We start from the raw sequence: 16,119 nt of genomic DNA on the forward strand, positions 1-16,119 counted from the left end.
TAGGGAGAGGCAGGCCGTGAAAGCTGCCCTCTCTCTCCAAATTGTCCCACAGGAGGCAGTTCTGGCTGAAGTCCCGAGCAATTCATTCCATCTCGGAGCACGGCCTGCCACACAGGTGGAGTGCAAGAGTCTTTGCTCCAGGGAACCATTTCTTGTTCCTCTCTCCCCTAAAGAATGCTGTGTAAATACTGGCTCCTCTCCGCAACACACACAGTGACAGGCCTACGTGTTGGTCTCGGTTTTCATTACACTCCTGAGGTGCCATGTTGCTGCCAAGAATCATTGCAGGAAGAAAGGGGAGAAGGGAAGCCCTATACACCATGTCACCATCTCCCTCAGCAGCCATAGATGGCCTAGGAGGAACAGGGAAAACAACAAACCATCCCCTTTCCTCTCCTTTGCCTGTATGCATGACTCACTGGATTCAAGAATTGAGCTCAGGAAGCTAAGCGTGCATCTGTAATAACTGCTTCTTCCCTAATCTCACCTCCTTTCACCTAACCATTCACATTTACCTCCGAGTCATCTCAACGACAAGTGGAAAATGTGAGGTTAATGAAGGTTCAAGTACTCTCTCAGCCGGCTGGCAATTACAGGTCCTATCTCAAGCCACAGGCTGAGCTGAGTCCCAAATGGGAATCGAGATACTGAGGAATATAAAGCACTTCTCCTTCCCTCCCCCCGCCTCACCCACGCACTCAACCTTGCCGTGGTCTTCCTACCCTGTTATGGTGACGGCCTGTAGACATACACTCTGAGTCCCCAAATGCTGCCACCCCACACGTGGCTGACTGATTTGAGTCAAAGGATAAATGATGTGGGTTCAGAGAATTCACAGGAAGAGAAAGGACGTATTATATTCCTCGGAGAACCATAGCATATCCTTTCCCCAGTATATCTACAATCAGCCAGACAAAAGCATGGAAAAGTGGTGGTAACATGGCGTTCCACTACCATGGAAATTCACCCAATTTCTCCCCAGGTGTTGCCACCTGATGCCCCGCTTCCAGTCCCATTTTTGGCTGAGGTGAGCGTTGCTCGGTTACCAGTTCTTTCGGGCCCATATGGAGACCACAGGGTATTGCACAGAGAGCCCCTGCCGGGGAATACCTGATAGGCCTTGGCGTAGGCCGCTGCCAGCTGCCCCTGATCATACAGCATCTTTTCAAAGTGAGGGACGTGCCAACGCTGGTCAGTGGAGTAGCGATGGAACCCCTGCATGGGTAGAGGCGGATGAGGGAGAAATACATTTCACATCACTTCTGCGCTTTTGCAACCTGGTTTTTGGCTGAAAGGTTTTTGTGCAATAAGTTACACAAAATAGGTTAAAAAAAGATATTTTATTGGACTAACGGCTTGCACCCCACATGTGGCCTTCAGTCTTTACAAAAAAGCTGTAAAGACTGATCTCTTCCGTCAGGCCTACCCAGTTGAATTTTAAGATGTCTGGCTGCTATTTTAATAATGTATTAGTTTTATAAGTTTTAATCAGTTTTATGTATTTTATAATATTTTTGTATTCTATGTTGTTCCCCATCTCGATCCAGAGGAAGAGGCGGGTAAGAAATTATTATTATTAATAATTATTATTACTCAGTGCAGCCCATGCAGATCCCCAAGCCACCGCCAAATTCCACTACCATGACCCCCAAATCCTGTCACTGCCTCTGCTGAATTTCCTTGCAAATCGCACTCCTAGCAACCACAACTCTGCCACTCAGCTATTTAGCAGGCTGGGAGGAGCATGGTTTTTTTGGAGACGACGCATGCAGGAATGATCCTTCCCGCACACAGCCCTCCACATGAATATTTATTTATTACATTTATATACCGCCCCATAGCCGAAGTTCTCTAGACGGTTTAATTACATTTATATACCGCCCCCAGCCTGCCAATTGTGATGGGGAAGGAGGCACACAGGGAGTGGAGGGTTGACTCCTCCCTCCCCGCATGCCAATCCTGCCTTTGAGTGTGCACAAGAGTGAATATGTGTGTGTGCATGGGGAAGGGTGGGGCTGTGCATGAGTGTGTATTGGGGGTGAGAATTGGGGTCGGGGAAGCTGTGCGGGCCCAAGCCATGCCCACCAGCATACAACCCCAAGCCCACCACCACACACAGCCCTTTGGGGCAAAAAGGTTGCCCACCCCTGAGCTAATCCAATAAAGTGTTGCAAGCTGTTCAGTCCAGGGGTCTCTTCTTCCGGTGTAGATCTGGACTTCTGAAAAATGCAACACTTTTAAACAACTAGCATTTTTCTACTTCCAGAACGACGATATATTGGTTGGCTTTACTTTTACCTACCTTCTGAAAATGGGCTAAAGCTGGGAGCGGGTGGAAAAGGCATGTCAAGGAATAGAGACCAGCCAGCAGTCCCTGAATTTTTGTTATCGGCGAATCTGTTCATGAAATGTTTGGAACCACTCAACTGACACTGTCCTCCCTTCTTACCTGGGCAATGTGATCATGAATCCCACCATACGCCATCATCTTGAGCGTGTGCAGGGCCATCTGAAGCGCTCGAGCTCCCTCAGACGTTGACCGATGATGGAGAGCCCAATAGGAGAAGAGGAAATTAAAGTTGACTGGAAGACAAGAAAACAGGGAAAGAAGGAATCCGGATCAGTTGCTCATGCAGCGCCACACCTTTCTACCGCAACGGCTTGACCAAATGACCTTGGACTAACCTGGAGTAGGGAATTTGGGAGACTCTGAGAATCCACCGTATTCTTCATCGTAGGTCTCTGACAGTTGCTGGAAACATCTGGTCATCACCTCCTTCGAGGACGGGGGGGCTTCCTCCCCTCGGGCACCAATATCGGTCCGGGCTAACAGTGCGGACAAGATTTTCTGGCTGTTTTCCAAAAGGGTAGCTTTGTTCCGTTTCCACTGGCAAGGAGGAAAGACATCCAAGTCACAGTTTTGCTACTATTCACTCGTGCCTTTTGCCACACCCTTTTGCTGATCTTCACGAAAAATAATTTTTAAAAATGCCAATCATTGCCCACCCAGAGATTTAACAGTGCTTTCAGATATCGGAGCATAGCAGGCTAGGATGACTCAGAAAAGGGCAATACTTTGCCATCAAGGATGCTTCTTCCCACATACGAATCCAGAGGTGAGGTTTCAATGTGATAGAAGCAAACCACAGTGGGTGCCTCTCAGATATTCTAGCAGCCGCTGCCACGGAGGGGATGCATTCAGACAAGGCATTTATTTATCCCGCCACTGCCCTGCCTCATTCATGGAATTCTACAGGGGGTCATAACCCTCCCACTGGTCTACTTAAGACCATCCCTTAAGTAGAAAAGGAGAGGAAAGCTACACAATGCCTTCTGAGTACTGGTAGTAGGAGCCCTCTGCCTGGAAGCACCCAGAAGACAGTCCCGACGGCTTTTACACAGCAGCCGCGACATCAGAATTGGCCCTAGAATGGCTAAAGGAAACGTGTACATATTGCTGATTCAAACTAGGGCTCTCGGATGCTTTCAAAGGTGCACATGAGGATGTGCAATTGAGAAAGGTGGCAAGGATTGGCACAAACAGCTTGGTCACTGCTGTATTATTCCAATGGGGACCTCAAGCCATCATACAATCCTGAATATTGAACCCCATACCTGCTCTAGGATGCGGAGCAGAACGGTTCGGAAGCCAACCTGGTAAATCCCATCCTCAGGAGGGAAATAGGTCCCACCTACAAACGGTTTGAGGTCAGGGGTCAGCCATACGCTCATGGGCCAGCCCCCTCCGCTGCTGGTTGCCTGCCGATAAAGTGATGGGATGTGTTAAGATTCCCTTCATCATCCTGACACCAGGAACAACAGAAAGAGTCTTCTCCAAATGATTTGCCTGGAACCCCAAGTTTGAACTCCCCACCTGCACAAAAGTCATGTAAACTTTATCAACATCCGGCCGCTCCTCACGATCCACCTTGATGCACACAAAGTTGTCATTCAGAATCTGACCAATTTCTTCATTCTGGAAGGATTCTTGCTCCATCACATGACACCAGTGGCAGGTCGAGTAGCCAACTGAAAACAAATACTGTCCATTAAAGGCCTAATCTACACCAGGCAGGATATTGCAGTATGAAAGCAGTATATGGTATGTGTCAATGGGCCCCAGCAGTTGTCAGTGCACTTCAATACCACTATAAAGCAGTATTGTGGCTCCTGCCTTTTATATACTTTCATACCGCTTTCATGGTGCAATATCCTGCTTCTAGCTTCATCCCATGTACCTGTTTCCCTCAAATTATCCCCTACAGCACTAAGTTGTCACTATTGTTGTTGTTGCTAGCTAAATCACACCCCGGGCGGCAGCGTTCCTAAGATCCTTTGCATACCAGAAAAAGGGTTTAAGGGGGGGAAGTGTAAAAAAATCATAAAAAATCAACGGATGACCCAACCCGATTCAAATTTGGTATGCTTAAAGCTCTCCTTAACATCTACTACTGTGCCAATTTTGAAGTCTTTATCTTTAAAACTTACGCAGATGTAAGCATTTGTTTAATTTGAACCTTAAGAGTATCAAATCCTGCTCCTGCACCCCCAATGGCTGCTCGGAAAACAACAAATGATTCGCTCCAAAACTAGTAGCAAAATACAGCGAGGCTTTTGCCTTTGAAGCACAATTAAAGCAGGATGCATGGGAGTACTTCACAGTCAAAGCAGATTATAAACTGGAAAACTTCAGAGTCCTTTGCACGCAATTCACAGTGATTGCACAGTATAACGCTGGTGTGATAAAGCTTTTCATGTAGATTAGGCCAAACTCTTTCTCTCTCTCTCTCTCTCTCACACACACCCATGCACCAAACACAAATGGGAAACAAATGGGGAACAGTTCTTCAAGAATTAATGTTGACTGCAAGCCACATAGAAGGTCCTAACCATAAGATAAATAAATTGTGGAATAGTGTGCCAAGAATACTTCTGGGAGCAAAGAACTAACCGTAAAAGTGAGCTGGGGAAATCTAAGAAATGTGACTGAGGACGTTTAATGGTGCTTCTATAGTGAAGTAGTAAAAGTTATAAAAGTTGCTTGAAGAAGAACCATGGGGACTAGAAATCATTTTAGGGTTAAATCCTCCACACATTTACTGCTGGGTAAACATCCATAGGATTGCACTGTTTAAATGTTGTTGTTGTTTTAAATAAAAAGAAATCCCAGACATCCAACATTCTACTAAAGCGTATCTTGATCCAAACTCTAAATTCCTATTGGCTTGAAACAGTAAGCAGGAGCCCTTTCCAGACAGCAGATCTGGAAAGGACCCTCCACTAGCAAATCTCTATAGGACTTCTACAAGGTAAGCTAGATTGCTTGCTCACAAGTTAGCATGTTTCCAGATACAAACTACGCACACACAAAGAGTAGTGTAAGAACGCTCCAGAAGAAGGAGAGACAAGGAGGCGTTGCTTGCCCCTTTCTCCCAGAAACAAGCCAACTGAAAAAATGTTAGTGCCCAGTGAAAGAGGGCCGACTAGGGGCAACATTTATTCCTCCAAGCTCATCCTCTCAGATATCAAGCAACTTTCAAGCAAACGGGGAGCACTGGACTGGATTCAATGGTGCCGTTCAGCTCGGAGAAGGGGAACCGCTGGCACTATGGATTTCTCCTTTCCCCCTCTGCGGCAACCATGTGCACCCCAAGTCTGTTGCAGAGCTTGGGGGACCCTCTAGAACAGATAGGGGTGGAGGCTGCAGGAGGAAAAGAGCAACAGGAAGCCCTGTTACACAAGATGAAGTCCCATTGCACAGGCAGACGTTGGATCCAACCCATTGTCTTGTTCTGTATGTTTTCTACATACACCGTACATGTGTATATGTATAGGAAGTTATAAATGTGCATGTGTAGTAGCATAAAATGGAGCTGTTCCCCAGTTACCTGATAGAAATATCAACTTATCCTCTCTCTTTGCTTTATCAAAGGCTTCCTGACCCCATGGGTACCTGAAGAGAAGACAAATGAAGAAAGCTGCTGGGATTTCTTTCTATAGCTCACCCCGTTTAATATGCCTATACTGAATGCAGGCAGTTGGCTTTAAGCAAACCACTGGTCTTTCTTAATTACATACGAGTCACTTTCAGACAGTACAATACCCACAGAAGATGTGCACGCTGCCCCCAAGCCCGGCTGTGGAGCCCAATATCTCACTCAGAATGTCATCAAAAGGTGGGGAAATCACGGTTACCTACTGTCGCTTCTCTCCCCCCACCCCCTGCTCCTGTCCCACAATACTTCCTCTTTCTTCCCGGCGAAGAAAGAGAAAGTAAACAAAGACCACGTGGCCCCTTCAGGGGCCATTTTTATCGCGCCTCTTTTCCTGCACTCAGTAGGAAATGGCGGCACATTCCATTTCCTAAAAAAAAGGGTCAGATTAAAAGGGGTCCATTTTGTGATGGAAAAAGGCAAGAAGGAGTGGGAGATGCGCGGGGGACAGATGGCACCATCTAAAGGATGCACGAAAAACTGTGAGTGGGCAGTAGCAAGCATGCAATAAAATATTCGTCTGATGAACCCCACAGACAGGAAAGAACTGGTTTATTCCCAAAAGCGCTGCCAGCACAACCTCTCTCGGCTCCACAGGGAGCCACAGATGAGCCTAGCCAAGGCTATTTGCATACGGAAGAGAACACTTTCCAAATGCTGGAACGATGCCAGAGCAACTCGCCTGGGTGATCTACTAGCCTGTGCATGTTCGGGGCGTGTGTGTGTGTGTGTGTGTGTGTTTGTTGCTGTTAAGGACCATTTAGCACAGGCTATGAATAGGCTGTACACTTCATCAGAAGTCAGGTTTCTTACTGTTTAAATCTCTGTGGACCACCAGAAATTAAAAATAGCTTTTCGGTATTGAACAGCAATAAGAAGAATCCTAATCGTGTTCTGCAAGCACTCTTGGAGGATCTGGGTGGGCAACTGCATATTTCAGGACTCTTGTTCCTTAGCCTGCACCCTGTACGTAACCTTCAGGGTGGCCTGTGCAGATCTGAGTGAGCTCCAGTTGTTTGAAACAAACACAGACCTGCTTCTGCTCTTCAGTACTGTCATGGATCTGTGTACCAAGCTCAGGATAGGAAGTGAGTCAATGCCCTTAACTCATCATACCTACTTATTTATAGAATTTTATTTATCCATTCATTTCATTTATAACCCATTTTTCTACAACAGTCATGTAATCAAAGCAGTGTACAATAGCATAAATAATCACAGAAAAATTACTTTAAAGTCCACCAACAATATTAAGCATAACCCAAAATAGCAGGCATCAAGGCCAGCATAAGTGGATACTAAGAGCCTTTGCAGTTGCAAAGAGACTTATACTCCGAGCTTAAAAGGGAAAAACACCCACCACCTATCCTCAATCGAAGGAAGATCTTACTGCTCTTGCTACCTTTATCTCCTACAACTGTCAAAGTCGTATGGATGCTTATTTAGATATATGGACTGCATACATTCACGTATGTATTTGAAATGGAAATAATCCTTCCCCCCTTGCATTTCCTGTTCACACCTTTCTTTTCTTTTCCCTAGTAAAGGCGTTAATGATTATATATGTTTCCTGATAAGATTTCCCCCTTTTCTATTTGTTGTTGTTACTGCTATATTACATAAAATATATTTTTAAAAGACTAAGCAGAATAAAAACAACAATTAAAACAGCAGAAAATTGCAAACTGAGCAGCTATCTAAATAAAAATGTTTTCAGAACCCATCCAAAAGCAGGAAAAGAGGGAGGTTTGGAGGAGGGATATGAAAAATGAGAGACTGCCATGTAGGTATTACAGGAGGGAGCCCCGGGTGCAGAAGGAAGAATGGCTGGAATTGTTTATGAGAACGGGTAACATGAAGTGGGAGAAAAAACCTGTATTTCCTTAAGAAGTGTGTCTACAAACTTCCAGAGCTATTTCCCTCAAAGCCCCGCCATATTGCCCCACTCGACTGCCTTTTAAAAGAAAACCTGTCTTACCAGTCAACAGGGTTGTGGGCATGTTGAAGGAGGTAAGGAGACTTCTCATGAATCAGGCGGTTAGTGTAGAGAGCGTGGTTTGAATGGCTACCTTTCCCTCCTGTGGCCATGGCTAAGGCTGTCCTCAGGAACACGGTTCTGCGACAAGAAACACAGACAGAAGGTTGTTATCTTGGCTAATCTGCTTAGCACTACAATCTGGATTAGTTCCAGTGCCAGACTTCTTGTGAGACCTAAACACATCCTGATGAGATCGGTATCTGGACAGACCGAAATCTGTATTTGGCAGTAAACACTGCAGGCTTGTTTCACGAAAGAAGCAAGCTCAGGATAGCTCAGGACCAATGAAACTGAGTCTTGGGGTAAGCACAGGGGCCTGTTGCCGGGCCTGAGGTATAATATGCATAGTAATTTCAGGATCACTGACTTCCTTGGGATGGAACTCCTGGGTAGGCCTGTAGAAACAAGTCTTGCTTATAATATGCATGAGCTATGTTGCAGCTGAGAGGAGAGTACCTCTCCTAGTCCAAGGGTTCATGGCCTCAGACTCTTGAGATATATACAACATGCTACTCAATGGCTTCCAGACACCTGAGCTTAAATCTGACTTCACTGACTTCCACTCATGTGACAGGATTTCCCCTTGCTCTCCTCCCCTCTGCAGACCCACCCACATGCATCTTCCAAATCTGCTCTGGAAGGAGATAGGGGTGGGCAGGTGGGGACTGCACACACTTTTCCACCAGCGCTTTCTACTCACTGGCAGACAGTCAGGGTTGGATACAAACCTGAATATTTATGTCACACACAAAATACCAAGAAAGGCACAAAGGGTTTTAAACTACAAATGCTATCACCAACATCAGAATCATGAGTCTTCATTTTACGGAACGCTTTTATGATCTGACTGTTTTATTGGAGCCAATTGCTTTTATGTTTCATGTGGTTGCTCTGTTTTTTTTTGTTTGTGTTTTATTATCACGTTTTATCATTTTGCAATAGTTTGTCCAACTTTACTGTAAACTGCTCTGGATGCCTTTTTAACTAGGAAAAGGCATTTAAGGAATAAATAAATAAATATAAAATATGATTGGATAGAAAATTATACTATCATGTCTAAACCACAGGGTATCACTGGAACTAATTTTAAACACCATTATGAAGATAATGTGTTTGCAGCATTCAACTATACTGTATCCTCTCTACTGAATATACATCTATATTATCCACTTTAATTTATTCCGTCATCCACAAATACATTTCTTATCTCCAGTAATGACCTCACCATTCCCAATCCTTCCATTAACATAATCTTAAATCACGATCTGACATATACCTGTCTCTAGAATGTACTTATGTTTATGATCCTACCTAGGATTTGCTTAATCTATAATTATTATTTATGATTGTTTATTAGAGGTGTGAATAACTGGGAAAAACTGGGGGGAAATGGTTCTTCCAAAACCGTTGTTTTTTTCCCCAAAAATTGAAAAAAAAAATGGGAGGGAAATGAAGAAAAAATGACTTATGGAATGTTTTATTTTAGCATGATGAATAAAATGTTTAAGACAAGGTGTTCATACAGTTACTTCTCCAAATGATTTCTAAAAACTATGTACAGTATCAGATTATTACAAATTCTGTGCACGGTTTCTGTGCACTGACGACAAGCAAATCCTAGGCTGCAAACTGAGACTACAACTCTCAAATACAAGAGCAAGATGCATTTCTGCCTCTAGGGGGCACTTCCATTGCACCACTTTCTCAGTTCTTTATATGGGAATGGGTGCTTTATGTCTGCTTTACATTGTGGAGGACTAGCAAAGACATGAAATAATTTTCTTTGTTACTAATGTTGATGGTTTCATCTGTTTTTGTTTTTTTAATTGTTTTTTGCCTGATCCTCATAAACTGGCAAAACCAAAGAAGTTCCTTACAGCTCAGGAACTTGTAGCTCCATTTGTTACAAAAAAAATTAAAAAGTAAATTCAATTTCTAATCATTGTTTGAATACACTGTACTTTTAATATACCAAATGTGATAATTTTATGCCAACCCAACTTGTACATAATTACATTTTATGTTCCTAAAGTAACGAAGTGTCTTTCAAATTTCTGAAAATTTCCATTTCCCCCCACCCCCACAAAAAGGAAAAAATGATTTCCCCCCCCCATGACTTCAAAATTTCTGGAAATTTTATATCTCTATTGTTTATTAAGTGCCTAAAATTTTCTAAACACTATATAGAGAGTGAAAGATAAGACAGCCCCTGTCTTCAGAGCCACCATTTAATATACATATCAAAGTAAAAAGAGAAGCGAAGTGGATGGCAAGCACCGGTTCTTGAAGTTACAGTTGAGACCTAGGAATAAGGGATGTTCTAACTTCTAAGGTCAACCAGTCCCACAAGCAATAGAAAGCCTTCCACAAAATTATATGATAACATCAAGCTGCCTTTTCTTTAAGAGTGCCCAACGTCCATTTTATTCAGATATCCGTTATTTCTAAGCATCACAGCTTCACCGAATGTAAACAGCTCCCCTATTTCAGAACAGCTATAACTCTGCTAAGCACGGCCAAATAGAAAACACCATACAGCTTGCTGGTGTAGTTTCAGTTTAAAACTGGTATCAGGTGGCCTCTCTTGTCTCCTCCTTAAAGCCCCTTGTCTGTTTCTGCCATCACAACGAACCTACATCACGGCTGTGGATTTTCAAAATGGTGTTGACTCCACCTACATTCCAGGACGTGATTTGTGTCTACCAATCAGAAATCACATTTCCTCTGGAGGGTGGAGCAAGTGCTTCCTTTAAAAAAAAAGTGTCAGCTCTAAAATGCAGATAGGGGGACATTTCACAAGCATTTTTGGCTATATTATACTTTACAATATGTCTCCTAAGGCTGCTAGACATGTCACATTTTAGATGTAAAATGTTTTACAGGTACACCAAAAAAGGTACCTGTATTTTCATCTGAATGTATGATAGGAAAACAGGATTGGGGGAAGCTTCCTGTCATGTATTTGTGCACTAAAAAACCCCAAGTATTTCCAATCATAAATAATATGACGGCTATTATATGGGTTTTGTCTTATTTTACATGTTATCAATCTCAAGCCCAGCAGATGGACAGAGAGAAAAAAACTAAATAAATATTTCAGTTTTCATTGGGAGATCTCCTAAAATATCACTGAGATTTCCCCATGGGGCTCAGATCTATAGAAGGCTGTTCCTCACACACTATTCTTTTTACCCCATGACTAGTAACTCCTCACTTTCCTGCACACTAACATCCACTGGAGCTCACTAAGGCTGCTACAAACCTACCGTATATTATTATTTTAATTGTTGTTGGCGATGATGATAATTCATCACCGAAATTCTCAATGGGGAGCGGTATATAAATATTGTAAATAAATAATAAATAAATAATGATAACAATGTATTTAATCAATCACTTGTCCTATCAAAAATATATCTAAGCAGTTTACAAGATCTAAAATTAACATACATCATAATTTGAGTTGGAGATCCCACTGAAGTCAGCAGGGCTTACCCCAGCAAAAATATGTATGGGATATTTTTCTTAATGCAGAAAAAAGAAGATTGGAAACAGAATTTATTTCTTTATTTTATTTACTGTACTTCTAAAACCAATAATTAATGAAGTTCTCTGGGTGGTGTACAATACCTTAAAATATAAAATACAAACATTAGAACAAAAAATAACCCAAAAGAACCATAATGTAGGCGCCTGGTGAGCCTCTCTGGAGAGAATGTTCCACAAATAGGGTGCTATCACTGAAAAGCCTCTCTCTCTCTCTCTCTTTTATCACCTGTTTTGCATTGTTTGGTGGAGGGCCTTCGACAGGACCTCAGGTAATTCTAATGCCCATTCCTTTGAGTAACCTGCCCCCAAATTGTTATGGTTTTAAAAGATAAACTAGCACTTTTGATTGGACCCAGGAATGGACTGGCAGCCAGTGTTGAGAGAGAATCACTGGCATAATGGGATCACAACAGCCAGTCCCAGAGTTAGCGGTTTAGCCACCCTATTTTGGACTAACACTAATGACATGGTCCAATCTAGCAAGGCCAATTGTATGGAACAAGTTGAACCCATCATATGACAGGCACTTTGAGCAGGGGATGGGAAGTTTGTAGTAACAGCGGGAACTGTAAACACAATACTATAAGGATGCAGTGAAACATAAATCAGCAACAGCAGAAAGAACAACCAGTGTTTTCTGTCTAAGGTCTAATAAACTGGAGAGGCCTGAGTTAGAGCAGAGTAAATCGAACTGCACCAGTGACACAGGCAGGGAGATGAACAGCAGAAATACTAAAGCATAGGCAGAAAAGCAAATGTCAACATTTTTTGCTCCTAAAAGGATGACAGCCCATTAGATCAGCCTTCCCCAACCTGGTGCCCTCCAGTTAGGTTGGACTGCAACTCCCATCAACCCCAGTCCAACTCACCTGAAGAGCCCCAGGTTGGGAAAGACTGCTTTAGGGCACAATCCTAGGCATTTTTTGACTGAAAAAACCTCCTTACAATTCCCAGCATTCCCCAGATTAAAGTGAAACTACATCGCCACCGCTTCAGCGTTGGGGACTAGGAACAACCGAATCCAGGCGACGAAGCCGGACCAATATCAGTAGATCCCGTTTGGGCCAGAAGCAGCCAACTCTTTTAGGTTTCCACTATAAGCAAGCAAAGCAAGAGATCTTTTGTTCGGAACCGAACCACCACTAGGCTTTTACCAGTGACTGGCAAGGAAAGAAGCCAAATGAAATCGGAGGAGCGAAGCGGTGTGTGTCTCCCTCGCGAGCAGACGGAATCCCCTCCCCTTTCAGCTACGGCTCTATTACTAGGTTATTATCAGCGTGTAAACACGGCCAGCACGTGACCCGTCTGGTTCCAGAAGTCACCGGGGCGGAGGGATTCCGGGTTCGGGTGGCGGGTGACGTTGTTGCTGCTCAGCCAGCGCCCCTCGCCGCCCCTGTACCTGCGAGCCCAGGAGGTTCGGGTCGGCCCGGGCGGGCGGAACAGCAGGCGGCAGCCAGCGCGGCAGAGGAGCGCGGCGGGGGCGGAGATCATCGCCGCCGTCAACGCTGCAGGGCGACGAAGGGCGGTGCCAAGAGTGGCCCCCGAGTGAACGTTAGGGACGAGAGGCAGCCGCGCAGCTTCATCCGAAAGGAGGAGCCGCCTGCTGTTCTCCCTGGCCGGGCCTGGTGGTGGGAGGGACGCCGCGGTTCAAGCGTCAGCGAGCGCAAGGGTCAGGGGGAAGGGGTGTGACTCTGGTTTGGATAGCGCGAAGAAGGGAGCACGGTCGTCATGATCCCGCGAAACTGAAGAGGGAATCATAGAATAGCAGAGTTGGAAGGGCCTACAAGGCCATCGAGTCCAACCCCATGCTCAATGCAGGAATTATTATTATTATTATTATTTATTTATATAGTACCATCAATGTACATGGTGCGCCTGGAACGCTCTTCCAGAACACTTGAGAACTACCAACTCAATCACAGCTTTTAAAACTCAGCTAAAAACTTTTCTTTTCCCTATAGCTTTTAAATGTTGAGTTTGTTCTGACTCTATACTGTTAGCCTCACCCTACCCAGTGCCTGTTTACACTTCCCTGTGCCTGTTTGCATTCTCTTTCCCTCCTTATTGTTTACTACAACTTTATTAGATTGTAAGCCTATGCGGCAGGGTCTTGCTATTTACTGTGTAATCTGTACAGCACCATGTACATTGATGGTGCTATATAAATAAATAAATAATAATAATAATAATAATAATAATAATAATAATAATAAACAATAACAAGACCCTGCCGCATAGGCTTACATTCTAATAAAATCATAATAAAACAATAAGGAGGGGAAGAGAATGCACCAAACAGGCAGTATAAAAGTCAGAACAAAATCAAGTTTTAAAAGCTTTAGGACTCCACCCTAAAGCATCCCTGACAGATGCTTGTCCAGCTGCCTCTTGAAGGCCTCTAGTGTGGGAGAGCCCACAACCTCCCTAGGTAACTGGTTCCATTGTTGTACTGCTCTAACAGGAGGTTTTTCCTGATGTCCAGCTGGAATCTGGCTTCCTTTAACTTGAGCCTGTTATTCCGTGTCCTGCACTCTGGGAGGATCGAGAAGAGATCCTGGCCCTCCTCTGTGTGACAACCTTTTAAGTATTTGAAGAGCGCTATTATGTCTCCCCTCAGTCTTATCTTCTCCAGGCTAAACAGGCCCAGTTCTTTCAGTCTCTCTTCATAGGGCTTTGTTTCCAGACCCCTGATCATCCTGGTTGCCTCCTCCTCCTCCTCTTCATGCGATGCCCTGAAATAAAATGCATCAGAGAAGGAGGGTTGGGGAGGTGCCCTAGCAACGCATTTTTGTCTCTCTTCTGCCAAGACGCTTGTTCATGCACTGGTTATTTCTCGGTTGGACTACTGCAACCTTCTTCTCTCTGGCCTTCCTTCTTCTCACATCAGTCCGTTGGTTTCTGTTCACCACTCTGCCGCCAAGATCATCTTCTTGGCTCGCCGCTCTGACCATGTTACTCTGCTTCTGAAATCTCTTCATTGGCTTCCAATTCACTTCAGAATCCAATATAAACTTCTCCTGTTAAACTTCAAAGCTTTTCACGGTCTAGCTCCTTCCTATCTCTCCTCTCTCATCTCACACTATTGCCCCGCTCGTGCTCTTCACTCCTCTGATGCCATGTTTCTCGCTTGCCCAAGGGCCTCTACTTCCCTTGCTCGGCTCCGTCCATTTTCTTCTGCTGCCCCTTACGCCTGGAACGCTCTTCCAGAACATTTAAGAACTACAAGTTCAATCGCAGCTTTTAAAGCTCAACTAAAAACTTTTCTTTTTCCTAAAGCTTTTAAAACTTGATATTGTGCGGACTTTATACTGTTAGTTTTACCCTACCCTGTGCCTGCTTACCCTACCCTGTGCCTGTTTGCATTCTCTTCCCCTCCTTATTGTTTTACTATGATTTTATTAGATTGTAAGCCTATGCGGCAGGGTCTTGCTATTTACTGTTTTACTCTGTACAGCACCATGTACATTGATGGTGCTATATAAATAAATAAATAAATAATAATAATAATAATAATAATAATAATAATTGCTTTTTCAAAAACTGGCAACTCGGTCTGAGTTCCTTTTAAGCATCTGAAGCAAGAGTTCCTTTCTTCTCCGGGGAATCGGTGTTCATAACAGGCAAAGATCCTCTGAGAATGTGCAGACTATTTTTCTTCTTGAAGGAGCATTCATTCTTTTGTCTGCCTGGAGACTGCCAGAGTGGGTTGTAGAAACTGATACATGCTTTCCACCGGGTCAGGCTATTTTTTCAGCTATGATTAGGAGCAACTCTGAGGCTGAGAAAAGACGTTCACTTCAGCCCCTACCTGATCTTTTTGATTGGGGATGATTGCCAGGGATTAAAACTGGGACCTGATTTATTTGGTTTATATCCTGTCTTTCTACCAAAAAATGGCACTCAAGGACCTTCTGCATGCAAAGCGGGTGAGCTACCTGTGAGCTCTGGTCCCTCCCCTAATAAATCTCTCTACCCTGCTATTGTGTTCTTCAGAGGTATGGAATCTCTTTCAGTGAGACACTCTGGCAAAATACCCAAAGTACAATCAGACTCAGGGTGCAATCCTATGTGTGTCTGGACAAAAAAAAAAAGTCCTACAAGGATCATCTTGCAGAGGGGTTGCAATGTGTGCTGGCTGGGGCATGCTGGGAGTTATAGTACTTTTTCTGTCTAAACATGCATAGGATTGCACCCTAAAACTGTTACTGTTAGTAGTTAAGCCTTAAGAGAGGCATTTCACACTGAGAATGGGAAGGAAGAAGTACAAAAGCCAAGAAACCAAAGGTTCAGCAGTTGAGGGAATGGGGGGGGGGGGCGCGTCTGGTGGACTCCAGAGGGCTGGATTTGGCCTGCGTGCCTAGTCCTCAAGCACACCTACTCCCCAACATTCTTTCACTGGAGATAATGGGGAGAGGATTCAACCTGGGAACCATAGTGATGGAAAGCATGGGCTCTACTACCGAGCAGTGGGCCCTTCCCTTTAAAGGTTCAAGATACTGGCTGCGTTTGGACAACACAATAATCAACGGGGGTGTGGGG

At 44.1% G+C, this 16,119-nt stretch overlaps 1 protein-coding gene across 2 annotated transcripts in view; it reads right to left on the bottom strand.

Annotated features, from left to right (window-relative positions):
* SPATA20 (spermatogenesis associated 20) overlaps positions 1-13,086 on the bottom strand; it is a 46,540-nt gene extending 33,454 nt beyond the window's left edge. Inside the window, exons 1-8 of one of the 2 annotated variants that reach the window (XM_063120226.1) lie at positions 12,980-13,086; positions 7,972-8,109; positions 5,889-5,953; positions 3,875-4,029; positions 3,616-3,759; positions 2,686-2,887; positions 2,450-2,583; positions 1,111-1,215 (exon numbers count right to left, since the gene is read on the bottom strand). In XM_063120226.1, the coding sequence (XP_062976296.1) occupies positions 1,111-1,215; positions 2,450-2,583; positions 2,686-2,887; positions 3,616-3,759; positions 3,875-4,029; positions 5,889-5,953; positions 7,972-8,109; positions 12,980-13,071 (1,035 nt within the window). In that variant the 5' untranslated portion in view covers positions 13,072-13,086. Of the gene's footprint in view, positions 1-1,110; positions 1,216-2,449; positions 2,584-2,685; positions 2,888-3,615; positions 3,760-3,874; positions 4,030-5,888; positions 5,954-7,971; positions 8,110-12,734; positions 12,810-12,979 lie in introns of those variants that run through there. The other variant, XM_063120228.1, reaches the window with a different exon arrangement.
* Between the last annotated feature and the right edge of the window lie 3,033 nt (positions 13,087-16,119).

Source organism: Elgaria multicarinata, chromosome 3 (assembly GCF_023053635.1).
Source record: "Elgaria multicarinata webbii isolate HBS135686 ecotype San Diego chromosome 3, rElgMul1.1.pri, whole genome shotgun sequence".
Taxonomy (NCBI): domain Eukaryota; kingdom Metazoa; phylum Chordata; class Lepidosauria; order Squamata; family Anguidae; genus Elgaria; species Elgaria multicarinata.